The 25,695-nt window shown below is 47.9% G+C and overlaps 13 protein-coding genes across 13 annotated transcripts; 9 read left to right on the plus strand and 4 right to left on the minus strand.

The window, feature by feature from the left end:
• Positions 1–247: 247 nt before the first annotated feature.
• N7500_007903 (putative adenosine deaminase) lies at positions 248–1,493 on the plus strand (the record flags this gene model as incomplete). The annotated part of the gene is made up of 4 exons (XM_056679047.1): positions 248–304; positions 360–502; positions 567–1,227; positions 1,299–1,493. 4 exons carry the CDS (start codon positions 248–250, stop codon positions 1,491–1,493), a joined length of 1,056 nt encoding a protein of 351 aa, XP_056529419.1.
• A 412-nt stretch (positions 1,494–1,905) lies between these two features.
• Positions 1,906–4,626, plus strand: N7500_007904 (uncharacterized protein; the record flags this gene model as incomplete). Its single annotated transcript, XM_056679048.1, has 1 exon — positions 1,906–4,626. One exon carries the CDS (start codon positions 1,906–1,908, stop codon positions 4,624–4,626), a length of 2,721 nt encoding a protein of 906 aa, XP_056529420.1.
• Positions 4,627–4,946: 320 nt separating this feature from the next.
• On the minus strand, positions 4,947–5,538 carry N7500_007905 (uncharacterized protein; the record flags this gene model as incomplete). The annotated part of the gene is made up of 3 exons (XM_056679049.1): positions 4,947–5,137; positions 5,194–5,259; positions 5,313–5,538. 3 exons carry the CDS (start codon positions 5,536–5,538, stop codon positions 4,947–4,949), a joined length of 483 nt encoding a protein of 160 aa, XP_056529421.1.
• Positions 5,539–6,257: 719 nt separating this feature from the next.
• On the minus strand, positions 6,258–7,758 carry N7500_007906 (uncharacterized protein; the record flags this gene model as incomplete). Its single annotated transcript, XM_056679050.1, has 4 exons — positions 6,258–6,806; positions 6,864–7,059; positions 7,118–7,271; positions 7,326–7,758. The coding sequence occupies 4 exons, from the start codon at positions 7,756–7,758 to the stop codon at positions 6,258–6,260; spliced, it is 1,332 nt and encodes a 443-aa protein (XP_056529422.1).
• A 775-nt stretch (positions 7,759–8,533) lies between these two features.
• Positions 8,534–8,869, plus strand: N7500_007907 (uncharacterized protein; the record flags this gene model as incomplete). Its single annotated transcript, XM_056679051.1, has 1 exon — positions 8,534–8,869. One exon carries the CDS (start codon positions 8,534–8,536, stop codon positions 8,867–8,869), a length of 336 nt encoding a protein of 111 aa, XP_056529423.1.
• An 849-nt stretch (positions 8,870–9,718) lies between these two features.
• Positions 9,719–10,688, plus strand: N7500_007908 (Prolyl 4-hydroxylase alpha subunit; the record flags this gene model as incomplete). The annotated part of the gene is made up of 2 exons (XM_056679052.1): positions 9,719–10,065; positions 10,124–10,688. 2 exons carry the CDS (start codon positions 9,719–9,721, stop codon positions 10,686–10,688), a joined length of 912 nt encoding a protein of 303 aa, XP_056529424.1.
• Positions 10,689–11,554: 866 nt separating this feature from the next.
• Positions 11,555–12,874, plus strand: N7500_007909 (uncharacterized protein; the record flags this gene model as incomplete). The annotated part of the gene is made up of 4 exons (XM_056679053.1): positions 11,555–11,705; positions 11,762–11,915; positions 11,975–12,194; positions 12,254–12,874. 4 exons carry the CDS (start codon positions 11,555–11,557, stop codon positions 12,872–12,874), a joined length of 1,146 nt encoding a protein of 381 aa, XP_056529425.1.
• Positions 12,875–13,793: 919 nt separating this feature from the next.
• N7500_007910 (uncharacterized protein) lies at positions 13,794–14,447 on the plus strand (the record flags this gene model as incomplete). The annotated part of the gene is made up of 2 exons (XM_056679054.1): positions 13,794–13,882; positions 13,934–14,447. 2 exons carry the CDS (start codon positions 13,794–13,796, stop codon positions 14,445–14,447), a joined length of 603 nt encoding a protein of 200 aa, XP_056529426.1.
• Positions 14,448–14,959: 512 nt separating this feature from the next.
• On the plus strand, positions 14,960–16,112 carry N7500_007911 (putative Coatomer subunit epsilon; the record flags this gene model as incomplete). The annotated part of the gene is made up of 5 exons (XM_056679055.1): positions 14,960–14,984; positions 15,042–15,420; positions 15,493–15,628; positions 15,694–15,932; positions 16,004–16,112. 5 exons carry the CDS (start codon positions 14,960–14,962, stop codon positions 16,110–16,112), a joined length of 888 nt encoding a protein of 295 aa, XP_056529427.1.
• Positions 16,113–16,320: 208 nt separating this feature from the next.
• Positions 16,321–17,568, minus strand: N7500_007912 (putative 6-hexanolactone hydrolase; the record flags this gene model as incomplete). The annotated part of the gene is made up of 3 exons (XM_056679056.1): positions 16,321–17,033; positions 17,138–17,283; positions 17,366–17,568. 3 exons carry the CDS (start codon positions 17,566–17,568, stop codon positions 16,321–16,323), a joined length of 1,062 nt encoding a protein of 353 aa, XP_056529428.1.
• A 2,325-nt stretch (positions 17,569–19,893) lies between these two features.
• Positions 19,894–20,478, plus strand: N7500_007913 (uncharacterized protein; the record flags this gene model as incomplete). The annotated part of the gene is made up of 1 exon (XM_056679057.1): positions 19,894–20,478. One exon carries the CDS (start codon positions 19,894–19,896, stop codon positions 20,476–20,478), a length of 585 nt encoding a protein of 194 aa, XP_056529429.1.
• An 831-nt stretch (positions 20,479–21,309) lies between these two features.
• On the plus strand, positions 21,310–22,904 carry N7500_007914 (aminoglycoside phosphotransferase family protein; the record flags this gene model as incomplete). Its single annotated transcript, XM_056679058.1, has 3 exons — positions 21,310–21,510; positions 21,569–21,947; positions 21,997–22,904. The coding sequence occupies 3 exons, from the start codon at positions 21,310–21,312 to the stop codon at positions 22,902–22,904; spliced, it is 1,488 nt and encodes a 495-aa protein (XP_056529430.1).
• Positions 22,905–23,766: 862 nt separating this feature from the next.
• On the minus strand, positions 23,767–25,232 carry N7500_007915 (2,3-butanediol dehydrogenase; the record flags this gene model as incomplete). Its single annotated transcript, XM_056679059.1, has 6 exons — positions 23,767–23,789; positions 23,932–24,030; positions 24,084–24,650; positions 24,712–24,960; positions 25,009–25,042; positions 25,116–25,232. 6 exons carry the CDS (start codon positions 25,230–25,232, stop codon positions 23,767–23,769), a joined length of 1,089 nt encoding a protein of 362 aa, XP_056529431.1.
• Positions 25,233–25,695: the final 463 nt, after the last annotated feature.

Consider the following 25,695-nt stretch of genomic DNA (forward strand, 5'->3'; position numbering starts at 1 on the left):
TTGTACTATCTCGGTCCAATACTTAGCCGCTTGGCACCCGAATGAAAATGCCAAATATCCCTCAGACCCACAGTCTGATATTGATCACCCAAATGATGTGGGGGTATATCTCAGCCAGTGAGAAAAGGACTACCTAAGTAGTAGCGTGGTGATGTGAGATTGTGAAAGAAGTCACTTGCCTTGGCAGTTTCTGTCCGCCTCTGTCGACATTCTCCTATTCTTTCACACTCCCACGACTGACGAAGCCATGCATGATTCAAAACCAGTTGACCGGGATTTCACGAAAGCATTGCCGAAGATTGAGGTAAGATTGTTGCATATGTCTAGTCTTGAGTTCTACTGACTGGATTACTTCATAGCTGCATGCTCATCTCAGCGGGAGCATCAGTCGCCAATGCCTCCATGAAATTTGGAATCGCAAAAAAGAACAGAACCCCGCGTTCGATGTGGAGGATCCACTGGTGTTAATGCCACCAGGAAAGGTCGATTACACACTGGAAACGTAGGTGTCTAGAGATCGCACCACTGCTACAAACTCCTTCTCCTGCAGGCTAATCAAGGCTCAGGTTTTTCTCGACCTTTTCCAAGTTGACATACCAGCTCTGCAATGACCTGGAAAGCTTAGTATATGCCACCGACTCAGTCCTTGGAGACTTTCTCGAAGATGGAGTGGTGTATCTCGAGTTACGGACCATACCGAGAGCATCTCACGGCATCACTCGAGAAGAATACGTCAACACAGTCCTGGATACAATCGAGAAATTTCGAACGAAAACCGAGCGTATGTCTGTATTCTTGATCCTAGTCATCGATCGGGGTAGCATGACCGCAACAGAGGCGGACGCAATCGTCGATCTTGCGATCGAAAATAAGTCGCGCGGGGTGGTGGGGGTGGATATCTGCGGCAACCCAACCAAAGGCGACGTCAGCATCTACAAAGAATCCTTTGCGAAAGCCAAAGCCAACGGGCTAGGAATCACCCTTCACTTTGCCGAGACAACAGCCTCAGCTTCTGCAAGGGAAATTTCGACCCTTCTTTCTTTTCGGCCGGACCGACTGGGCCATGTTATTCATGTGCCTGACGAGATCAAGAAGGAGATTGTGCGGCGTAAGCTCGGCCTCGAACTTTGCATATCTTGCAATGTTCATGCAAAGATGATTAATGGAGGCTTCTTGGATCATCATTTCGGTTATTGGCGACACGAGGATTGCCCCATTGTGCTGTGTGTAAGTTGTTCCAATAACATGGCGATTGATTTTTTTTTAGTTTCCTTTTTTCTGACCCTTCATTCCCAAAGACCGACGATGTAGGATTTTTTTGTAGCCCGGTCTCGAACGAGTACTTGTTGGCTGCGCAGCATTTCGCCTTGACTCGTACTGATCTCTTCAATGTGTGTATGAAGTCTGCCGATGCCATTTTTGCTGGTGAGTACTATAAAAAGAGAATTCGCGGTATGCTTGAGGAATTTTCTGCTGTCATTGAGCCGGCATGAGTGCATCAGCTTCCCTGACATGCCTTATGCCACCGGGCTTTGTCGACTCCATACAACACATCTGTACTGTGGCTTTTTTGCCAGCCATATATAGGCGCTATACCCGATTGGGTACCCGATCGCAGCCTCAAATGTCCCAACCTCTCGAACCGATCTACTCTCAGTTGCTCCACCTTGTTTTTCGCTTGGAAACGTCTCACTGAATTTGCCGAGGATCTCATTCAATGTATGACTCAGTGTCCAGCAATATCAACTAAATTTGCCCCTTTAATATCCTCGACCCACAGCGTCACAACTCCCCATTTAAAACATTTCAACTTCAATTCATCTGTCTTCTGATTTGAAGAATTCAAGTATTCTAATATACTCACCTCATTGAGAAATTATTTCAACGAAAACTTCGGACCTAACTATGGCGCACGGAGCTCTCCCACAGACTCTCAAGTCTATTACTGCCACGAAAATCAATGAACTCTCTAAGCAGCGCGCTCTCTTTGACCTACGCAAAACCGAAATTCTTGCCCATGCCAATGCAGCCCCAGATCTACAAACCCGCGCTCAGGCTTTGCTGGATGGAATCTCACGTTTGAAGGGATACCCCAAAGATTCGCTCGATAAAAATGACGCGGATCTAGATGCCGATTCCTCGGATGAAGAAACGGAAAAGGAAAAGAAACAAACTTCACGAGGTATCGGTCGCTGGCAGCTAGGGGATCATACCAATATGCGCCACTTTCTTCTGCAGAGTCGCTACGACCCATCCATTTCACAGAAAGCTCTACAGGATCGCATCACTCAACTTGAGAATGAGTTGCGGTATCTTGAGATAAAGCATGAGCATGGTGAGTTCTACAGCAAGCTGGTTACAGAGTGGCTGTCGGAATTGGATGGGAGCATCTCTACCGCTGCGGATGACGCAAGCTTTGAGAAGGCTGGGCGCGCAGAGATGCGCGAGCAACGGGCGCAATGGGAGTCCTTAGTTTTTACTCCTGCAACCCACGTCAATGAAGATGCAATCCAGTCTTATCTCAATGATCTTTTCACCAAGTCCAAGCTTTCTCAGCAGGCACTCAAGGACCTCCGAGCAAGTATTCAGTCGTTTGGAACGGAACTATCTTCAAGCGATCGGTGGTTCGATGTAGATACACTCGACTGGGTCTCTAAAGCATTGCTCAAGACTGATCTTCTTGGTGACGAAAAGCGTGGGATTTTGAAAGATTGCATGCGGAACGAAGAGGTTGCCCAGGAGATAGCTGACGTGCTCAACATGCGCATTGCCTCACTCGACAGCTGGACCTGGACTGATGCTGCAGGCGGTATCTCTGTTGAATTTCGCCGTCAACTCAACGGTAAATACCGAGCTTTCATGGACGAAGACCTTCTCGACGCCCTGCTACTACAGTACCTCGGGACAACGTGGGCCGTGAAGCTGCGGGAGGTATTTGAGGCATTTCTACGTTCCAACGCCTGGACGAATCCGCATGAGGATATCCCAGAAGACCACAAAGAAATGCGCAAGTACTTTCTTGGTCGAGATGCCAACTCGGAATCTGGCAAGGTCAACAAAAATCGCAGACAGACATACACTAATGATTATTTCATGAGCCAACTGCCCACTTCAACCGATGAAGGTACAATTCTGTATGATGAGGAAAATTCTGAATCAAGGAATGTTCTGGATACGAAGCACTCCCTACTCCATCTTCTGATCACAGAATCCATTATCCATAAACACCAGCATGGAGAATTCACTGCCATCCGCTCGGACTTTGAATGGTTTGGCCCTTCAATGCCTCATGTCACTCTGCTTGCTGTGCTAAGGTTTTTTGGAGTTTCCGAATCATGGCTCAAATTCTTCGTCGTGTTCCTGGAAGCCCCACTCAAATTTGCCCAAGATGGACCTGATGCCTTTGTCAAAGTTCGCAGGCGTGGCCTTCCAATGAGTCATACACTCGGTGATTGCTTCGGAGAGTCAGTGCTCTTCTGTATGGATTACGCAGTCAATAAAGCTACAGATGGCGCTTTCTTGTACCGGCTTCATGATGACTTCTGGTTTTGGGGAGCAGAGAATACTTGCGTCAAAGCTTGGGAGGCAATGGAGGAGTTTACTCAGGTGATGGGTCTGAAGTTTAATCAACAGAAAACTGGAACAGTGCGAATGGGCGCGAAGAAGACCTCGACAGAGTCGACAGGGTCCGTCCTTCCCACCGGTGATATCCGCTGGGGCTTCCTAGTTTTGGACGAGGAGCAAGAAAGATTCATAATTGACCAAGCTCAAGTTGATACGCATATTGAAGAGCTTTCACGGCAGCTTTCGTCCTGCAAAAGTGTATTCGCTTGGGTACAGGCATGGAACAGCTACTTTGGCCGCTTCTTTACAAACAACTTTGCAAAACCAGCCATGTGCTTCGGTCGGGACCATATTGATATGGCGATTTCCACTCTGAGTCGCATTGAGCGCACATTATTCTGTAAAGTCTCAGACGACAAAAGCGCATCCGCTCAAATCAGTGGTGTCACCGACTACCTACGCAATGTGATTGCGGATAGGTTCGGTATTCACAATCTCCCCGACGGATTCTTCTATTACCCCGTTGAACTCGGCGGTCTGGAGCTCCTTAATCCTTACATTGGTCTTCTCGCCATGCGTGAAAACATCAAATATACCCCCCAAAAGCTGTTCCGCGAGGCTTCGCTGAAGGACGAGAAGGAATACGAGGAGGCCAAAGAAAAGTTCAAAAAAGACGGTGCTGATCCTAGCAGTCAATTTTGGAGCAAATGGAGCAATGAAAATAAGCCATTCATGTCCTTCGAAGACTTCACCCGTTACCCAGAAACATTCAACGCTTCCCTTGAGGAGGTGTATGAAGAATTGACCGATGTGCCGATCGAGACGTGCGTGCAAAAAACCGGGGGCTTTGAAAGGGAGCAAAACTCGCTTGGTAAACAGTTCTCCGAGTGCTTTATCAATCCTATGTGGGGCAAAATGACACCCTACTGGTGCTGGGTGGCGGAGCTGTATTGTGAGGAGATGGTTCGTACTTACGGTGGCCTGGCTGCTGTTAATCGCGGGTTCATGCCCCTGGGTATTGTGAAGACCCTCTGCGAGGGTAAATTCAGATGGCAGGGCTGATCAAAGATTGTTGACTCCAATTGGCCTGTGACTCTTGTATCAAACACAGCATATATTCGGATATCAACAGGATTCGAAGAGACAGAGTACAACGGTCTAAATACTGGGATTTTAACTACAAACAAGCTCCTATCAGTCCTTCAGTCAAATTTATTTCATTCTCGAGGTCAAATAAAGACCATTCATATATTACACGATCTCAATCGCTCTTCTCCTAACCCATACGAAATCATCTCTCAAATTCTGAAATTCAGATCATGAACCAAGACAATTTAGATGTCACGTAGACTCCAAATCCCGAAGGTCTCGACGTCAACCCCTTAAAGGAAGATGATGCTGATATCCTGATTACTAGGCATGGCTTTGGGGGGCGGGTCAACACCTTGCGTTTTCAGCCAGCAATGGTTGTTCATAAAATCAAGAGCGTGACACTGAGTTTCCTGGACACAGCTGTCGAAGCATTCCTGGTACGAAGAGACGTCGAATTCTCTCAGCGTAGGTGTAGCGACATCTGTAAGCAACAGTCAGTATAAAGCCATATGAATCTTTAGGTATTTCAAGACATACGAACGCCGCAGAATTGTTTATATTTTCTGCCATTGCATTGAAATGTCTTCTCATGCGCCGAAGGACCTAAGATAGACTATCAGAATCGCCGCTTTAAACAAATTGCAGATCCCTCTCACACTGTGGTTTACACTCAACATCAGTCTCAGGCTCAGGCTCATAATCAGACTCCGGCTCTTCGAAGTAACAACAGCCACGACCAACCCCATTTCTGGATCCTGAGCCTTGGCCAAAGCGAGCACCCGCAACCCCAGATCCTTGCCCTGCCAATCCCTGAGCCTGTATCGGGGGAATCATGAAGAGAAGCTGAGCACTGAAGACAAATATATTGATGAGTTTGACCATTTTTGCCAAGAGGGAGGATTCAGAAACTGGAAGAGAGTTGGTCTGGTCTCCCTCTCTTAAATAATCTCTCAGGGTAAGCTCCACTAACCGGTAGGGCTACAGCATACGGGGGAGATCAGCTCCAGGGTATTACACAGCGATATTTACATGCTCGTGATGTGTCATAAATATTGACTGGATGCATACATATATGCATATGCGGTGTGACCAGATCTTGTAGGATGCATGTATGACAGCCTCGTTGAACCCACATAGCCCATTGCTTAGACAGTATCAGCATCGCTGTTGATACGACGTAAATGCAGGACACTGTAATCAGGATCGGATCAAGCGAGGTATCATCAGCTATGTAAGAATGAAAGCTGGAATTTGTGATGAGCAGCTTTGAGAGGCTCCAGATAGTACGCTATTTCTGAGACTATGAGATGCCTCCTGTCAGTGTAAGTAAGCTGTAGACGTCTAGTTTTGGAGTTGGCCTCGATTTTCTATTGATATTGGAATTCAGGTGGCAAATACTTTGACAGACGGGGAAGATAGTGCTGCTTAGCACCATTTAGCATGGAACTATACGGAGGAGAATGTGTTTTGTAGATCGATATATTGGAATGACATAAAAAAGTGATATATCAACCGAAAGGGCAGGACAGCACATCCAGAAGAATATGCCTCAATGACGAAGAGTAACAGTAAACTGAGACAAGGCTGGCAATTCAATCGGATTACTTCCAGAGTGGCACGAAAGCTGCAGCACAGTTGACATGGTCCGAGACCGCAGAGCCAGCAGGCTTCAAACGACATCCGCCATTCTTCAGCCAGTGCGCTCCAACATAGTTATTGGCTTCTAACAAGTAAAGCTGCATGCATTGCTCGTAGGTCTTGGCTTCAGGCCTGGAAACTGACAGTGCTGTTTGGCCCACGTAACACTGGTTACACTTGGTCCGGAATGGGTGGTTGCCAACATGAACAATCTGATTGTCAACGCATTGATTCGGGTCAGATTTTGGCTGTGGTGCCCCACACGACTTCTTGCCACAGCCCTCGCATGCTCCAGAACAGCCGACGGAGTGAGCAGCGGCAAATCGAGGAGCTGTGATAGTTGGGGGGCTGTCATTGTTACTCAGATAGCACACTCGCTTGTTTTGGTCGAAGTCGACACTGCTGCATGAAGGGGAGCCTGCGCAGTGATCCATGCAATCTTCAAGAGAGGAGACAGACTCGACATTGAGGTACGGGGTACCGTGGCGCATTCCGCAGCTCATGTAGAAGGTCTAAATTTATAGTCAGCTGGAAGTACTGTCTATATGACTTGAAAAGGGTTATCTCACTTCACCAAACGGGCTCACGTAGATCTGGCCATTTCCCTCAGGACAGGTAGTAGCGCAACGACGAGTTGTCATTGTAGGCTGCTTGGTAGCCGGAGGGGAAGTTGGGAAGGCATGGAGCTGGCTTCCGTGGGGGGTTGGAGAGAAAGAGCCGAAGTCGAGAAGGTTGCAGTAGAGAGTTGAAGGCTCAAATGAGACACTTAAGAAAGGTTAGAAAAATAGTTTGCCTACTAAACACACGTTTCCGGTGAACTTACGTTTCGCAATTTGCAACATCAGCGCATTTCTCAAGACATTCCTCCATACTCGAGACCTGTGGCGTACCGACAGATAACGCGTTGGCGGAGCCTTGCGTACAGCACTGGAGATAGTACCAGCTACCATCAACAGTCTCGTAGATACTTCCATCGCCTGTATTGTGTTAGAAACCGAAGACCTTATCCACGAGGAGGAATCGCGACTCACTCGCAGGACAAGAGATGCTAGTAGTAACTGCTGGGGATTGGTTGTATGGCTTGCGCGGGTTGGGGCAGGTCCAGGATCCAGGGGTAGTACCACCGCCGCTGCCAGGTTGAATACCACCACCAGTGCCGGGCTGGATACTACCGCTGCCAGGTTTGATACCACCACCGCTACCAGGCTGAATGCCACCACCAGTGCCGGGCTGGATACTACCGCTGCCAGGTTTGATACCACCACCGCTACCAGGCTGAATACCACCACCACTGCCAGGTTGAATACCACCGCTGCCAGGTTGGATACCACCACCGCTACCAGGTTTGATGCCGCCAGTAGCCGGGCTAGCCGGGCTAGCAGGCCTGGGACCGGGCTTGATTTGGGCATTAGCAAGCCCGAGTAGGGCCGCCCCAATCAGGAAGAAAGCGGTGTCAGGCTTCATTGTCAGGGAATTGATGAAAAACGAGAAATTTCCGAAGGCGATCGAGATGTGAAAGATAGGAGGTAAGAGGAACGGAATTATTTATAGAATGGCCAAACTGTGCTGAGGATATACCACTTGTACCTCTCTCTTTACCTGGCTCTCCCGAGTAGGAAGCTATTCTGTTTTGCCAGGTAACAGAGAACTAAGGCATTATTTCGATAGCTGCTAGCTGGTGTACCCCACCCTCAGCTCCATGCCCGACAGAAATTGCTTTCTTGTTCAAGCCCACAGTTCTTCATGCACGATTGGCGATGGTATCTCGTACTCAGCTTAGCCACCATGTTGTTGCGAGGATCCATAGCGAGTCACCCCTGAATGACGGGTCTCTCATCACATTCAATGCAGATATTGAGGCGATCTAGTGCCCGAAATGCATGAACGTGAGTTATCTTACATGAAACTTGGTTGCTTTTCTCAAAGAAATCGGCCTAGCAGATAGATTATTTGCATGCTCCACTGTTCAGCTGAAGACGTGACAGTTGTGGGAAGAGAGGACATAGTAGAAGATAAAAACATAAAAGGGAGAACTTACGTAGTATGACAGTACCTGGCCTCCGATCTCAACATATAAAGACACCAATTCGGCTTTGTCAATCATTAACTCCAGCCCTATACTCTGTATTGTGTTTGAAGTCACTCCAGGCTATCAAAGGTATCCTCCACTCTCAACCTGTCCACTTCTACAATTTATATACTAAAAGATATAGGAACCCTCGTCTTTCAGCCCTTTAAAATGCATATCACCAATCTGAAGCTTATCCTCCTGGCCTCGCTACTCGGACAGTCCGATGCTTTGCTCTTCAAGTGGACCAGAATCTCCAGTAACCAGTGCGCTATGTTGCCTTTTACTTTTGGATTCCCTGATCCGGGATGTCCTGGTGGTGCGGCACTGCCGGCGCCAGCACCCCCAGCGCCAGACCCAAAAGCAGTCGCTGCGGCCTACTGCAATGGAATTGCGCCTGGTGCCATTGCTGTATTCAGAGCTGACGGCAGCCACTACGGCTGCTTCAATAACCCATGCCAGGAGACCTTCCCTGGCAGCAACGAGATCAATGGTGTATGTAAATGATTGTGGATCGGAAGAGCTTTGAGGAGAGTTAGGAGGAATGAGCTTGTTGATGGAGAAAGGACATTGTTCGGCATTGTCCATTCTGGTGCAGATTTATACGTTGTTATCATCGGATTTATGCTGCCTGATTGCTTTGGAATTTTCATTGGAACAAATATATGTGGTTCTGAGACTCACTCCTTTTTCTATGTAAATACTGGCGTATATCATCACTAGAATTGTACCCCAGCACCAAATTCTGTTGGTTCATCTATGCATCGGTAGTCTTCAAAAATCTACCACCTATCACTTTGTCTTGCAGTTTTGTAGGGCTGGAGTCATGATAGAATCTTCATGGGGGCTTGAGACACATCATGTTGACAGAAATTTACGATGTGGTACTCCGTAGATGTGCTGAGAACGAGATTGCCTACATGATATGCAGTGCATTTGTCCCCTGCATATAACCCCAGGATGTACGATAACCTTCAGCTCGCCTCATACCCTAAGTAATGCAGCCGCCTGCATCCTCCGACCTGTCAAATGCCTGGAATTTCCGGTCATCTATGTTTTGGTCTGTCCGATAGCCTCAAAATTCTACCAAGTTTCCATAACAGTGGCTGGCTGTAGGCTTGGGTCTTGAAACCTTGGTATTCTTCCTTTGCTTTTGTTTAAACTAGCATGGATAAGTCGCATTGGGTGGAACTGGTTCATGCTAGACTATCATATCGCACAATAGAAGACTTTTGTAACAGACTAATCATGATTTTTGGGTATCTCGCACTTCCCCAAGAAAATTTCTACCTCTTCTCTCAATACACGTACTCCATACAATTTCCTTCGATCGCATGTGCATTTTCCACTTTAACTATGGCCGTCAATACAATTGAGAGGTTTCATGTTACAATCCCACTCTCGATACAGTTTGAATCCAATGCTCATGGCGTCCATGTCGTGGGTTTATCCATGCCGGATGAACGCGTGTCTATCACAGGCATCGACGACGATGAGCCTTCGACTGCGCACACAAATTTTGAGCCCGATGGCAAAGTCTGGCCGGAGGGACTGCAGGACCTAGGCCTCATTTCTGCGAACGAGTCTCTCGCCTGTCCGGACTTTTCCCACATGGAGTATTTCACACTTCATGAGAATCCTCTCATCATCTATATCCCGAATTTTGTCTCTCCAGGCGAGATTTCGCACTTGCTGGAGACTACGTATGATTACTCTCCTCCCCAAAACTAACCATGGCAATTTTTAATGTATGTCGTATAGGAAAGAAAGTTTCACCCCTTCTGTGGTCTACCGACAGGGGGTTAGTAGCAATGACGAAAACTTTCGAAAATCGGAGAATGCATGGCCTCCACGGGACGAAATTTTGCAATGTATCGAACAGAGGGCAGTCCGTTATCAGAACTTGGACTCGGACCTGCTCATGGAACAGTTATCTCTCCAACTTTATCGCGAGAATGGCTTCTTTTCTTATCATCACGACCAGTTCGACTCGCCACCCAATCGCCTTAACCGGTATTCAACCTACAACGTTTTCTTGAAAGGTGACTGTACGGGTGGTGGCACGCACTTCCCTCTGATTCCTCGACCAGAGGAAAGTGCCTGGTGCAACTACATTGACTGCGAATCCACGGAACCTGGAGTCATTTTCAAGCCAATTGCCGGCAGCGCCGTTTACTGGGTCAACATTCGAGAGGATGGACTTGGATATCGGGAAACACTCCATGCAGGGATGCCGGTAACCTCGGGAACTAAGGTTGGCATGAACATCTGGAGCTGGAAGGATACGAGAGTGGATGTTAACCAAAAGGATGCTTTGCGTGTATAATGATTTGGCACCCGCAAGCTCTGATAGGTAATGAAGGTCAAAGGATGTCGAGGATTTTCATTTTGAATGTCAACTTTAAACCGCTGCTTTATCGTCCATTAATTATATTGTACATGGTCTATTCAATGTTGAGCTAGGCGCATTTCACTTTCACCTTCACTTTCACACCATATCTCCATCCTGACACAAAGTGTGCATGATTCTTAGCAGGCTAACTGGCAAGATAACCTAGGACTTCGCGAAAAAGCGACTTCAGCCATTAGCATAATACTATCCTTTCGTACAATTTGCTTTTGCTTTTCAGTCATTTGCAGGTGATAGGGAATATGCAGAATGATTATTGAGGGGATATGCATATGGCCGGACTATTGGGTTACAAGACACAAGTCCATCATGAATATGAAGTATGAGTAATTTATTCTGCAAGCTATATTCTATTCCACCATGATTACGCAGTAGAATTTGATTATCTGCAGCGTAGATGAATGTTAGGGCCTGCAATGTGATCCCCCAATGCTCGGCATCTCGATACAGTGACCTGAAATTTGCCAGTTTGACGCTTGTGTCGGGTCCTATGGGCATGCGTGATCTAACGAATTGGCTTGCCAATAGCTCACTAAATGGGATTTTATTACGTGTCATCAACATGATCATAGTTACGCTTCTGATAAAACGCCAATTCAGCCTACGATCTCCCCTCGGTTACGGGGTGAACGAGGCGGAGCTGAGGAGCCTGTTGAAAAGCAAAGTACGTGATCCGCAGCTGAAACCGATTTGGATAGCCGAGGGGTTCAAGGGTCGAGGTTGGTGCATATAAATACCTCCTACCAACGAGACCTTTTGGATGTGAGTAGCCTTCAGTCAATATGGGGCTTCTAAAGTTGTCCACGAGTGCATTTGTCCTCATCAATCTGTACCTTGCTCCCTCGATTGAAGCCAGAAGCTGTGACGGAACACAGGTAACAACGCTCAAGGCTAACCAGGTGGTTATCAAAGGCGCTCCTCAATGTCCGCAAAGTAAATGATGCCCCTTCCGTGAATTTCAGTGGCTAGCTAGTTCTGACATCTTTCAGATGATGGCGATATCATTGAGACCAGTGATGGTGGCTACTACAACTTCCAGTGCTGCATGCACGAGTCTAAAGGATCGAAGTTCATCAAAAATGTTCAGACGACAGGGTATGATGACTGCATCAACCAATGCACCTTGACGGACAATTGTCAAGCGTAAGTACTTCATATCCAAGGAGGGTATACATCTTTATCTGAAAGCCGTTTCTGAGCAGGTTCCGCTACGTCTTCGGTGATTACAACGACGAAAAAGCTGGAGACTGTAAGCTTTATGGAAGTGGCACTTTCTCGGACACGAAGTGCGGAAACACACTACATGACTGGGCCTATCTCACTGATCCTCCGGTGATCGAGGTCCCTGAAAGTGTGCGAGCAGCATGCTCAACCGAGTGCCCCGATGCAGATGGTCAGATATATACTGCCAGAAACAAACAGGTGAATCGTTTCCGTACCATCCATAGTAAATCGTTGAATGATCTCTAACAGTATCTTAGGTGTTCCACTTGGATTGTCAGAAGCGCCATGGAACAGCTTGGTTCCACAAGCTCGATTCGAACTCCTTGAAAGAATGCACAGAGTCCTGTGCCTCGTTCATCGGATGCCAGAGTGTCGACTATCACAAACGTACTAAGAAGTGCTACCTTGGCAAGCGTACTTCAAAGCCCACCCTCGACGCCCCCGGATGGGCAACTGCTTACTCGCTTGGCTGCTCGGGAGCGTGCTCTGAAGATTCCTGTGGTAATACTTGTGGCTCAATGGCCCCTCCGGCCAATATTACTCCTAAACCAGAGCAGGATCAAGAGCCCATTGTGCCAGCCAATCCTGCCACACCTCCGCCGCCCAAGGAAATAAATTGCAACGATCACAACAACTCGCAAGTTGACCTAGATGGCACAAAGTATGAGATTCGTTGCGGCAAACAGTACCGTGAGAACGGCCGTCAGGTAGCATCTGGAATCTCCTACACTGAATGCCTGAAGCTGTGCAGTGCAGACTCGACCTGCAACTCGGTGGATTACTGGGAACCTAGTGGTGGACAGTCCTGCTATCTCTTCAGTGTCACTGGAGAACCAGCTCATTCAACCGATTTAAATTGGGCTGCCTTCAAGGCTTGATGGGGTTGAAAGGCCATCCAGTATCTTTGATGTAGGTGAGGTGAGTGCTATGAACTCAGGGGGAGAAGGCATTATATTCTGTCAAATCTGGACATGGAAAGGGGCAGCACAGAAGTAGTGATACTGATAGGCAATTTAATCCACTACTTGTTTAGGTCTTGACTGAATCAGAATAGCCCACAGAAGTCGTATAAACCGTGATTCATTAGGTTTGTTCCTACACCTGGACAAAAAGCGCACCCTTTCTTGTAGTGATGAGGTAGAACTATCTGATATTGGCTCTTGGCAAATCATATTAAGCTACCTAACCAGCCCTACCTTTTCCATTCTCTACACTTCGCTCCTGGCGCTGATTGACGTATCTCGTCTTCAACGCTCGCAGTCTTCTACCATCACTATGATGTATGCCGGCTGATCTATATTAGGAAAATTTGTTGCCTTGTTTGTAAGGTTTCTCGCTGTCGGAGCTGTTCCTGACTTTGAGGTGTACTTTCCTTTTGCCTCTTGCTGTGCCTCCGATGCTCCTTCCATCATCTTCGAGCAGCCCTTGTTTTAGCTCCCATGGTAGTGGTCCTAATTATACCTCGATTAGGGAAAGTACGACCTGAATTGAATCTTCATTCTATGGAACTCGATGTCCGTCCTCAAAGTAGGCTTAGTAGCTATCCATTACTGATCTATATACATGGCCGTCGAATACATTTCTTTTCTTCTTTATACTTAATTTTTCGTCAATTCCCTCTAACTATTGCGTCGTTCTGCCATCAGATAGATATCTGACTCACTTCAAGTATATCTCAACTGGCCCTCACTGTAGAGTATATCGAATACTCGACTCCGGAGATACGCTACAACAACTTCCAAACCCTCCGAAGCCTTTAAAAGTAAATCAACAGAAGGCTTTCTAAAATATAACACAATGACTTGTGTGGAAATATACTACGAACAGCCCGAGGACTCTCACTGGCTCGACGCCTTCTCCGGAGACAACGGAAGCATCGACCCAAGGTACAGAACTATATTTATATATCTTCCAGTACAAACTAATATCATTTACAGCACACTTGATATCCATCAAGTTCCAGTCCATCGGGTAGTCATCAACCATCTTAGCACCCATTACCCCCACCAAGCCTCTCGATCCGAACACCAACGATTGCCCCAATTACCCCGACGATCCTCTCTCAATTTTGAAACGCTGAGTCCAATAAAGCTGGAGCACGAACCTCCAGTCCCGATACTCCGCAGCAAGTCATCCATTCGTCGGCTGTACAGTACAATTCGCCGACACGCCCCAAGGCAGAGATTCGCCGAGTTCCTCTACGAAGAAGGAGACTCAGGCTCACTGGCCACGACTGCGACTGACTCGGAGTACGAAAATAGCTTTCTCCCATTCTGTGGAGCCTTACCACGACCTTCCAGGGAATCCTCTATCCCCGCCGCCGCTTCCTCACTATCGCCCTCTTCGTCTGCCAACCACGAGCCCGAGTGGTTGTTTCTTATCGTTGCACAGCTTGTATCAAGCAAGGCCCGCAAAGCTTTCCGGGCCTTGAAGAAGAGATTTCGTCAGTAATGATCCCAAGAGACGGGACTTGATACGAATTATATTGTCTATTGGCGCTGGGGGTCCTAGCCTCGTTGCGTGAATGAGAAAACAGGAGAGCAAACAAGGGGTACTCTTTCCAGCTAGGGGATCCATTCCAGAGGGGCTTTAACCCAGTTGGTTTGAGCGAGGCCCCAACTGATGTACATGTCACCGATTTGCTTTGGTTTGTTTCATGGGAGTGTTGATATTTGTCCCATGTCGATACCATGTACGCTTAGCTTTTTTTTTTTCTAAAAACGAATAAAATCACAACTTTCCGAGCCCACATCATGAGAATATATACGTAACCATAGACTTGTAGATGCAGTGTGGATGAAGTATGAAGTCCAGATGTACATCCAAGGCGGTCGGCCCACCTGCCCCGTGTTATCTCGGCAGAGTTGCTTCTCCGCCATAAAGCCACCGTGAACAAGTGCGGCCACAGCGCATCATCAACAACAACCCATTTCCCTCGAACCAATTCCTCCACCACAGCCAACATGGATCCATTTTCTGCAGAGGGCGGTAAGCTTGGTATCTTTTAAAACAGCTCCGATCACCGCTAATTCGGCTTCCCCGCAGAGCTCCTCAACATCCACAGCGCCTTCCACTCCGGTCAATACCAGAATGTGATCGACTTCGACACCGCCGCGCTCTCCCCCGAGAATCAACTTCCTGCCCAAGTCCTCAGACTCCGCGCACAAATTGCTCTCGGTCAATACGAGGAAAGCCTCGCCGAGCCCTCCATCGAGGAGGATAGCCCCGACCTGTCGGCCGTCAGAGCCCTGGCCCTGCAGTCCGCCGGAAAGACAGACGCTGCCCTGCAGCTCGCACAAGAGCTCGCAGAGAACTACCCCGAGAATAACACCGTGCAGGTTCTCGCTGCTACCGTGCTCCAGGCCCAGGGCCACAGCGAGGAGGCGCTAGCGTTGCTGTCCAAGCATCAGGGTAACCTCGAGGCGTGAGTACACCCTTCGCAAGCAGACTGTGATATAGCTGGGCATACTAATCCGACACTCGGCGTGTCTATTAGCGTCTCCCTCATCGTCCAGATTCAACTCCAACAAAACCGGGCCGATCTCGCACTCAAGGAAGTCCAGGCTGCCAAGCGCTGGGCTCAGGATTCGCTGCTGGTCAACATTGCCGAGTCATGGGTTGGCTTGAGAGTTGTATGTTAATAAAAAAAGCGCCCCTTAACGGCGTATCAGCGCTGACTTGCATTTCTACTGTACAGGGCGGAGAGAAGTACCAGTCTGCTTTCTACGTCTACGAGGAGCTCGCCTCCGCGCCCGGCACCTCCGCACCCCTATCTATCGTCGGTCAAGCTGTCGCTGAGATCCACCTGGGTCGCCTGCCCGAGGCTGAGGCCGCCCTCACCTCCGCCCTTGAGAAATACCCTACCGACGTCGAGTTAATTGCCAATAGCATTGTTTTGAATGTGCTGGCCGGCAAGAATACCGAGGACCTGGAGTCGTATGTCATACCCCCGCAGCTCCGTTCATATGCGATAGCGAACCCGACACTGACTTTAGTCTCTCATCTAGCCAATTACAGCAGGTCCAACCCGCGCACCCTCTTATTACCGATATCCAGGAGAAAAGCGAGTTCTTCGATGCTGCAGCAGCCAAGTTCTCTGCTAAAGTCTCATCGTAGAATAATTTCAATGCTGTCCCATATATTTGTTGTTTTACTTAATCCGAGTCAGGGAAGCCCATCCTGCTTATGAAAAGATACGACCTCTCAAGCTTGCAAGAACAATATCTGGATTCAATTTCCCATCTGTAGTTTGGTACGAGACATAGGAACAATGAGTCCTGGCTTCTAGCCCGTCTTGGTGCCCCGATAAGTGCCAGGAGATGAATCACAGCCGAGCAGCCAACCATTGTCGCAACTCCGTCTTGGTCTGGGAGTCCTCCTTTGTCATCGTATAAAACGGCGCATCATGCGACTCATACTGCCCGACGACAAGAGTCACCTCCTCAAAGACCGACTTGATCTTCTTCACAAATTCCTGAATAGGCGAAAGCAAAATCTCATCCTCGCCAGCAAGAACCAAAATCCTCTCCGCCTTCACATCACTCCACCACTCAGCCGGCGCATTCAATGGCTCATTCCAATTATCCGCCGGCTTATCTGCCCGATATGCATCGGACCACCTAGTCAAAACCGACTCCGTAACAATATCTTTCCACTGATTCTCCTTCATCGATGGCCACTCCGTACTAAAGTTAATCCACGGCGCGTATGTAAAGGCGCCTGCCAACGGCACCGAGAGCGTCAAAGGCTCGATCTCAGGGTGCGGGTGAGACAGGTGCAACAGTGTCGCGGCAGTCAGATTCCCGCCCGCGGAATCCCCGCCAATAATCACGTTGGCGGGCGAGCGACCAGTCTCATTGATGATGTAGCGCAGGGCCTCGACGGCTTGGCGAAGCTGAGTTGGGTACGAGGCGTGTGGGGTCAGTGTGTACCGCGGGAAGAAAACGGCCAAGTCGTGGCCAGTTCCATTCAGGGCATTCAGCATCTCCAGCCAGAAATCAAAGTAAGCAGCAATGGCGGGCATGGCGAAACCGCCACCTAGGGGTTGTTAGTATTGTGTTTTCTGACAGATCTATGGACTTTTTGCTTTGCGGATCATTACTGCACGTGTTATGTTACACGATAGAGATCGGGGAACGCACCGTGGTAGTATATAATCACGTTCTTGGCATTTTTATTTCCGATCCAGTGGCCCTCTGCATCGTGTGGGAGCGCAACAGTCTCGGGTTCAAGGCCACGCTTTTTCATGACGGCTGCGTAGGCGACTGAAGTTGGAGGGGTGAGATACCTGCGCGACCCACGTCAATTTTCATGTCCATTCTCATGGATGATTGGGAGTGATGTGCAGGTTAAAAGCCGGGGGGACATACTGTGTCTGCCGATCTGACCTCCGATCCACCATTTTCCGAATCACGGCCGCTAGAACATGATGATCATAGCGCTTGGGGCTGGCTTTACCCCGGAAAACACCAGTAATGGCAGCATACACCAGACTGGCAAAGACGGACAGGTGTAGGAATGGGAGATCTGCTTTTTCCCACAAGCCAAGCTGGGGGACACCGTGATTGGACATGACTAGATTACTGTGGAAGTTTTGAGGGAGAAGGGGAGCTGGGACTCACATCTTTATAGCTTGGCTCCCCGCTCTTTTCATTCCCTCGGCTGTGGAGCATGCAGGATGTGAAGCCGTCGGCCGCTGATTGGCTTTGGGCCGATCTGCATCGTGATCTATCTCCAGGGGTTCCGTTTTAGCGCCGAGTTCGGCGTGTTGGCGTTTTAAGGGGGTTTCTACTGTAAGCCGTACGATGGAAATTGGGGTTGAACTTACTTGCATATATAAAAAGAAATCATGGTAAGAGAGGTCATATATGGGAAATTTAGCAAGCAACCACGGACCTCGGGGAACATACCTGTCAAGAAACTAGGGGCACGTTGGAGAGATGCCGATGATACCTATTATACAAAGATTCTTCAAGGTCAGCCTACCCGATTTACGCACCTTTGGCAATGATCTCAGTATATTTGAGGCAAAGAAGATGATGGCACGGGTGTGCGACATAGGGACTGGTGCCCTCGTAGTAAGTCCATCGAATTTCTGTCCTTGTCGAGATCGTTGCAAGGCTGTTTGGTAGCTGCCAAATGTAAAATAGTTACCTGATAAAACAACGGAACTTAGCTCAAGGGGTAAGGGCATCCGATCACTTTGGGTTGAAATCGATCAAAAAAGGATCGATAAAAGGCATGCCATAACATTCAAGATTGATAATAGAGATAGAAACTTCCTAAGCGCGATGATTAGTTTGTATAAGGGCGAACGCAGAAGAAGGATTTGCTTAGACGATGGGGAGTGTATTGTTTCCTATGCCAGAAACGTGGTGTGGAAGATAAGGAGGCAAATAGGAGCGTGAACGTAGTTCTTTCCGCTACCAAGAGAGGTGAAAGAGAATGTCTGAATAGAGAATGATAGTTGGTGTGTGGGTAGGTTTATATGTGTGAGGATGAGAGAGAAAGACCCCAGACGATGACACAGCCTAAACACCTCCAAGGCTGCCATTAACCTCACGTATCAGCCTGACCTCGTCTACTCTGGGCAATGACCGATTCACGATTGGACAGGAATAGAGGCTATGGGTCAAGAGCGCCATGTTTTCCTGTCAAGGACAACACAGGAGGTAAGCAGGATACCACAGACGGAACCATATAGCGATCGGCAAAGGACTCATGGCCATAGAATGAGTGAAGCGTGATGTCTGCTGATACGCATGCGGTATTAACAGAAGAAACTATGAGGCTATGTAGGAAATCAGCAAGCAGATTGGAATTGAAAACAGGAGAAGAGAAGTCGTGGCTACAAAGGCGCGGGTTCACATTTCCAACCCCTGCTGTTAGTTAGGTCTGATTCAGTGCGACACGTCGTCTCATAGCCGGAATAGGATGAGATGTGCTGGCCCCAAGAAAGCCTTGCAGTATTCAAATGCCATCACTTAACAGTACTCGATATGTCGAATACGACATTTGATGGACCAGAAAGCTACGAGCACCCCGAGTCCTGTCCTGATAGGTGCTTGAGTAGCCCCTGATAGCACGCGGCAAAGGACTATATTAGCACTATGCTCAAGAAAATTCAAATTCCACTGCCCCTTCAAGGGCACCAGTTGCTTGAGAGGCCTTGGAAACGAGAAAGGGGCAAGCTCTCGTTTCGCCTTTGGTGCCTTTGGTCAAATGGAGTGCACGTCACCACGCGAGGACATACTGTCTCAGCTGTGTTGGCCCAAGACTAGGCGTTGAGGATATATATCTCATCCATTAACCCTGCTTTACTTCACTTTGCGTGAATTTTGTAGTGAAGCTGCATTTTCAAACCTACCTTCTTCCCTGTACCTCGTAGACATTGCTTGGATAGAAACCTACCCCAAAGGAATGTCGCATAATTGAATTGTGAAGTGGCTGAGACTCATACTGCTTACTGTCTATTGAAATGTTACATTAGCCGCCAAACGTTCATCTGTATTTGGAACACGGTACGTCTCAGAGATGATGACCCCGGTAAATAATATGGTTCGTAATAATCCCGTACTTGGGTGGCTGAACCATTCATTGGTATCTGTGTATTTCAACTTTCGTGCCATCAAGTCCAAGAACGTTCCGCGTGGCTCAGAGGTTCATGTGTATGTATGTATCAATCAAAGCACCTTTCATGGCAATTCTAAGCCTCATGTCTTCTGGCACTGCTTTGGGCCAGAACATGGCAGTGGGCAACCGCATATATAAAGAACCGGTTTCCGGTCTCTTCTCGTTCTCAACACCTTCCTGTGTCAGGCGTATTGGATTACCAACCGAGAACCTTCAAAATTCTATGTCTGTCAAAAGAATCTATAACTATACATAGCAAACCAGCATGACTTTGTTTCGAATGGGTCTTCTAGAGAGCAATCCTGCCGCTTGCGAGTGTTTGAAGACGATGGGCGTTCTCTCCGATTTCACCGTGCAAGAGGTGTACTCTCTTTTGCGTCATGAATCTCAGAAGCCTCCCTATCCTGAATGTGTTTCTCCATTCTACTCATATAATAATGCGCGCAAGGAATACAAGGTTGACGAGATACTCGATGAGCTCTGTGAAGCCCAGCTTGTGCTACGCCGACTCCCGTCCACTGAGCCGTTTGCTTTGATCGAACCTCTTTCTGTCAGTTTAGGAGTTCGTCTCTGGGTTCGGAATCTTTCTATCTCCGAGCGAATTAAGGTGGCCAAGCAAGCCATCGGCATGGTTGCGGAGTTACGCAGTCTTGTCAATTTTCAAGATTTGTATTCTCACATGAGGAATACATGGCTTTATACAGAACTTGCTCCCTCCAGTCGTGATAACATCGAATTAAGGGTTCTCTATGAATGGTTGAGTGTTTTTCGTATCGCCGGCGACTCGGAGCTTGTCAAAAGCATTTCGACAGTCATTCTCAAGAGGGATATTGAACAGAAGTCTCAATAAGACGCAGACTAAGTTTATGTTTCTTCGAGCGGAAAGATATTCTGTGTGCTCGTAGTACGGTGGGGTGACTTTTGGAGAGTATGAGTTGGCCGAGCCTGTTCGAATCGCTTCCTAGCTCGGCAGGACACTTTGAAGATATTGTCGGAGTATATGGACCGGCATACCAGAGATTTTGTTTATCCAGTTTGTTCAGTAATTTTGAATTAGGAATCCGCCGCTTATAGCTAACCATAAATTGCTAGGAAAGCGGATACTGCAATACAGAGATTTTAACACCATTGATTGGACCCATACATTTCAGGATACCATTGTATTTGACAACCAATGTGAGAGGTCAGGCGGGCCCTACTGACCTGTGGTCACCCCTGCAAACCGCTTGGGATCACAGAGGGATCATCATCGCTCGGTTTGCGTAACAAAGCAGCATTCCCTGAATCGATCTTATTTTTGCCCCTTGGTTTTTTCGACAGTTTGATGTCCCTGTGATCGAGTGCTACGTGGTTCCTGGAAGGAAGGCGTCATCAGAGGCATTGCATTTCCTGGAATATGTGCCGACGCCCATCCGCGCGTCTTTGGTGCTATCTTCAAAGGATACCTCCAAGCCCAAAGCAACACTGCCGCTCAATTTCAAAAGCTCCAACATTATCCTACGACTACAGTCCAACCAGCATGGGCCCTTCTCAGACAGGTAAGCACGTCCATCTGAGCGCAACTCAACATCTCTAATCTCTATCAGACTGGAATTCTAACGATGAATTCTTCAAATTCACGCGTGGCTGCTTTATTGTAGATGAGGCAGAGAATCTCCGAAAGCGAGAGATCAGATTCGACATGAATAGGCTCGCACGTGTCGCAGCAGACTCGGTCGGCGCCTCTCGATGCATTTCTATCAAGAAGTACCCCGACGGCATGTTCAACAAAGCATTCCTCATGTCCATGGACGATGGCCGAGAAGTCATAGCCAAGGTGCCTAACCCGAATGCTGGCGTCCCACACTTGACTACGGCCAGTGAAGTCGCCACTATGGACTTTGTATGTTTAAATTGAACTCCATCCACACCGAGTCATGCTAACATGACTGATTTGGAAGGCCAGAAAGGTTCTTGAGACACCAGCGCCTCGCGTATACTCATGGAACTCGCAGGCAAGCTCACACCCTGTTGGCGCTGAATTTATCATCATGGATAAATTCGAGGGTGTTCCGCTGTCTCAAGTCTGGGGCACCTTGAAACTACCCCAGAAGCTTCAATTGCTTCTTGCCATGACACATCTCCAGAAGCAATGGCTGAGCGTTTCATTCTCGCATTATGGTAGCTTGTACTATACAGGAGACGTGCAGCCACCAGCAGACAGCTACTACGTCAAGGATGGCAAGGTCATCAGAGACCCAGAATTTGCTATTGGCCCGGCTACAGGCCGGGATTGGGTTGATGCAGACCGATCAATTTTGGACATCGAGAAAGGGCCATGTACGTCGTCGTTCGTATCTGTTTCGCGCAGCCGCTGATAAGCTTGCAGGGGCTTCTCTAACGCAGTATCTGCAAGCAGTCGGGGCACGAGAGACAAAGGCAATCCAGTCTTTGAAACCTCCGAAACAGATTGCCTTATTTTGTGGCCCAAAACTCTACCGACCAGACAAAGAAAAGAAGAGTATTGCTCTAACATGGTACCGACAAATCATCGATGCCCTTATCCCAAAGGATACTGCCATCACCAGCCCCTGCCTCTGGCACAACGATTTGCACGATGACAACGTCTTCGTAGACCCGCATAATCCCGAAAAAATTACGGGCATCATCGACTGGCAGTCTTGCCACATTTCGCCCCTCTTCAACCACAATCCCGACCCGGCCTTCCTCGACTGGGGTGGCCTTGAGCCTGAGACTCTCGATCTGGCACCACTGCCGAAACTCTCTGGGCTTTCTCCAGAAGAACGATCTGCGGCTGTGCACGAATATACCATCCAAAATGTGTTAATTGGATGGCGGAAGCTCATGCATGCCAAAAACCCAGATCTATATCGAGTAGTCGAGTTTAGAAAGACGGCAGCCTACGGCCTGATATTTCTTGCCCACCGAATGTTCGAATACGGCGAGGCACATTTCCAATCGCTTCTAGTCGATCTGAAGGACACGTGGACGGACTTACCTGCCGTGAGCAGCGACATCCCATTCCCATTTGACTTTTCGGAAGAAGATTCTGAGCGTATTAAACTAGATAGCGATGGTGCAGTGGCAGGGACTGAGCTTGTTGCGGAGGTCAAAGAGAGAATGGGGGATTTGTGGCCAGACAAAGGTTTCATCGAGCACGAGCGATATGATGATTGCAAAGCTATGCTCGACGAAGTCAAAGGTCAGATATTGGAGCAATTGGCTGAGACTGATGAGGAAAAGGCTGAGTACGAGCGTTTTTGGCCGTTCGATTGATCTCTAGTATGGCGATCTATTTAAGAGTGACAATGTTGATTAACTATCCTCCTGGAAGCACCAATAATCTATTATCATCATTTGGATTGAGGATCATTAGTTGCGTACATATTTTGTTCAGTGTGTTTAATGTTGTTCTAGTTGCATAATCTTCAGTACCTGTATTGCCATACCATACCCTCTTGGACAGGTAGTAGCTACTCACACTCTTCCTCTGTTGTTTGGACCTGCCCAGTACTAGGAGAGCCGTAATCGTTGAGGAATGCGGGACCGAATTTTTTCTGTAGTGTTTTGGAAATTCTCAAGACGCAATGAATTAGAATAGAAGAGAAAGAACCATAAACAGATGGTCAGCGTCTTTCTCGGTCTGAGGAGTTCCAACGACCCTTTATATCTGCTTACCGCCCACTGCCTCTTCCGAGCGTTTTGAGCAGGTTGAACTGACAAGAGTCATGCGACAAAGTGTAGCTTGCCGATACGAAGATCCACCGACTTATCCACGATAAAAATACAAGGGAAAACTCACGCTTAACATATATTGTGAAGAGACGGCTAAAGACCCCTTTGGATATGCGGGCGCTTATTAAAAGAAAGTGGCAGAGAACAGGGAACAGGCGAAGAGAAGAACTTGAAGGTGGAGGGGGCGACAATAAGTGCAAGATAGAGAGGCAGAATAATGGAAAAGTGAGAGAAAGGGAGGAGCAGCGAAAACAGGTCTTTTATGTCGGCATCGTAGGTTACGTGACGGCGTATTGAGGCGACTCAAAAAGACAAAACTAACCGGATGCAGTAATTCACAGGTCCCAGTACGGTATGGTTTCTTAATTTAAGCACATTGGACAAAATTGTACAAAGGCATATTTTACCCACGATGGGACTCTTTCGCTGAGCTATTAGTCTTACGCCATAAGCATATAACTGTACACTTATAAGTTCATGAAGACTGAATCATTGACATGATGCTTATCACGGTCTCAACGAAAATCAGCCACGTCTCCTGTGACTTGCATATCCACTAAGATCTTACAATGTTCATCCCGGTTCTCAAGCAAAGATTTAAATCCCTTTTCCACCACTTCGCTCAGCATGATCTTCGAAGTGACCATCTTATCAGGATTCAACTGGCCTGGAAATCGATTAGTGTCTGTAAACAAGGTATTTTGATAATGCAACACTTACCAGAGCTCATTGCTTGAATCACACGTTCGAAAGATGTATTATCATACAGGGCTGCTCCCATATAGTTTAGCTCCTTATACATCAAATCATTCACCTGGACAGCCGGCCTTTTCTCCCAAACCGCAACGTTGACTATGGTGCCATGGGTTCGACATGCTGGTATAGCCCCGTTTAAGGCTCCTTCCACGCCCGCGGTATCGAATACGACGTCGGCACCAATGTTATCGGTCAATCGAAGTACCGTCTCAGGAATATTCACGTCGTGGGGATCTAGCAGATGCGTTGCACCAAAGTCTTTGCTTAACTGCCTCCGACTTTCAATGGGCTCAACCACTATGATTTCTTTGGCCCCATGTATCTTCAGGGCTTGTACAATACCAATGCCGATAGGACCTCCTCCAACGACTACAACATTATCACCAGGTCTGAAAGGCGATATGTTGACCGCATGCCAAGCTACTGCAACTGGTTCCACCAATGCCGCTGACTGCAGGGAGACATTCTCTGGAATATGGTAAAAGTGTTCGGCAGGAGCGACGAGATACTCGGCCAGACCACCACCATAGCCTTTAATTACCCAAAAGTTAACGACCGCTTCCACACACTATCAAGAATATAACAAGCTTACCACTGAGACCAATGAACCCAATATTATCGCAGCAATGTTGATTCCCACTTGCACAGGAAGGACAGGTTTTGTCAAAGATAGTCGGTCGCACAACTACTCGCTGGCCCGCGGAGATGTGCTGTATATCGTCGCCAACTTCCACAACGATGCCGCTGAATTCATGACCCATAGTGACGGGGTATTTGGACCCCGTGATTGGATGTGGTGTTTTAGGGATCAGAACAGGGCCAGATGTGTACTCGTGGAGGTCTTCATATGTTAGTAGAATGCCGAACAGTATGGGCAATGGTTGCTTACCACTACCACATATTCCAACGTAAGCCAACCTCAGCTGTAGAATACAATATCAGTGCCCTTCACGGAATTGAAGTAGATGTCAATATTCGCTAAGGCCGGACAAATACCTTGACTTCCCCTTTGCCGCATTGCGGCTCTTCGATCTTCTCGAGGCGAATATCACCGCGTCCGTGGAATCGGGCTGCCAACATCGTAGGCTTTCTCTCGGCATAACATGAAATCATACATGAAAATTGGTGGTCACAATATATAATTTCGGTTCACACAATGTCTGTACAAACTTCAAACCCCGGCGAGCTGTGAGCCATGCCCTTCTAGATATATCAACCTTGGAGTACCCCGTTGATGACAATGGTCAAAGAGATGACGCATGCTGAGATCTCTTTTAGGATTTCTATTAGGCAAGAAAGGTCACTGGGTATGTGCAATCAAGAATGCATGACCTTCAACACTGCCACTTACGAAAGAACACCACACATATTACAGGTTGATGACCATGGACTGGAGAGGTACCTTGGATGGTTTGACAATAACAGGAATTACAGATCCCTTTAAACTTGATTGATTGCGTTCTGAACTTGAAACCAACAGACTCACGATCCCAGCACGTCTCAATTGCAATTGGCGTTGATGACAGATGACGTCAGTCCTTTGTCACGGAACGCCCAGAAACAGTAACCCGAGTAC

Source organism: Penicillium coprophilum (genome assembly GCF_028826855.1).
Source record: "Penicillium coprophilum strain IBT 35676 chromosome Unknown utg000005l_segment0_segment0, whole genome shotgun sequence".
In the NCBI taxonomy this organism is placed as follows: Eukaryota; Fungi; Ascomycota; class Eurotiomycetes; order Eurotiales; family Aspergillaceae; genus Penicillium; species Penicillium coprophilum.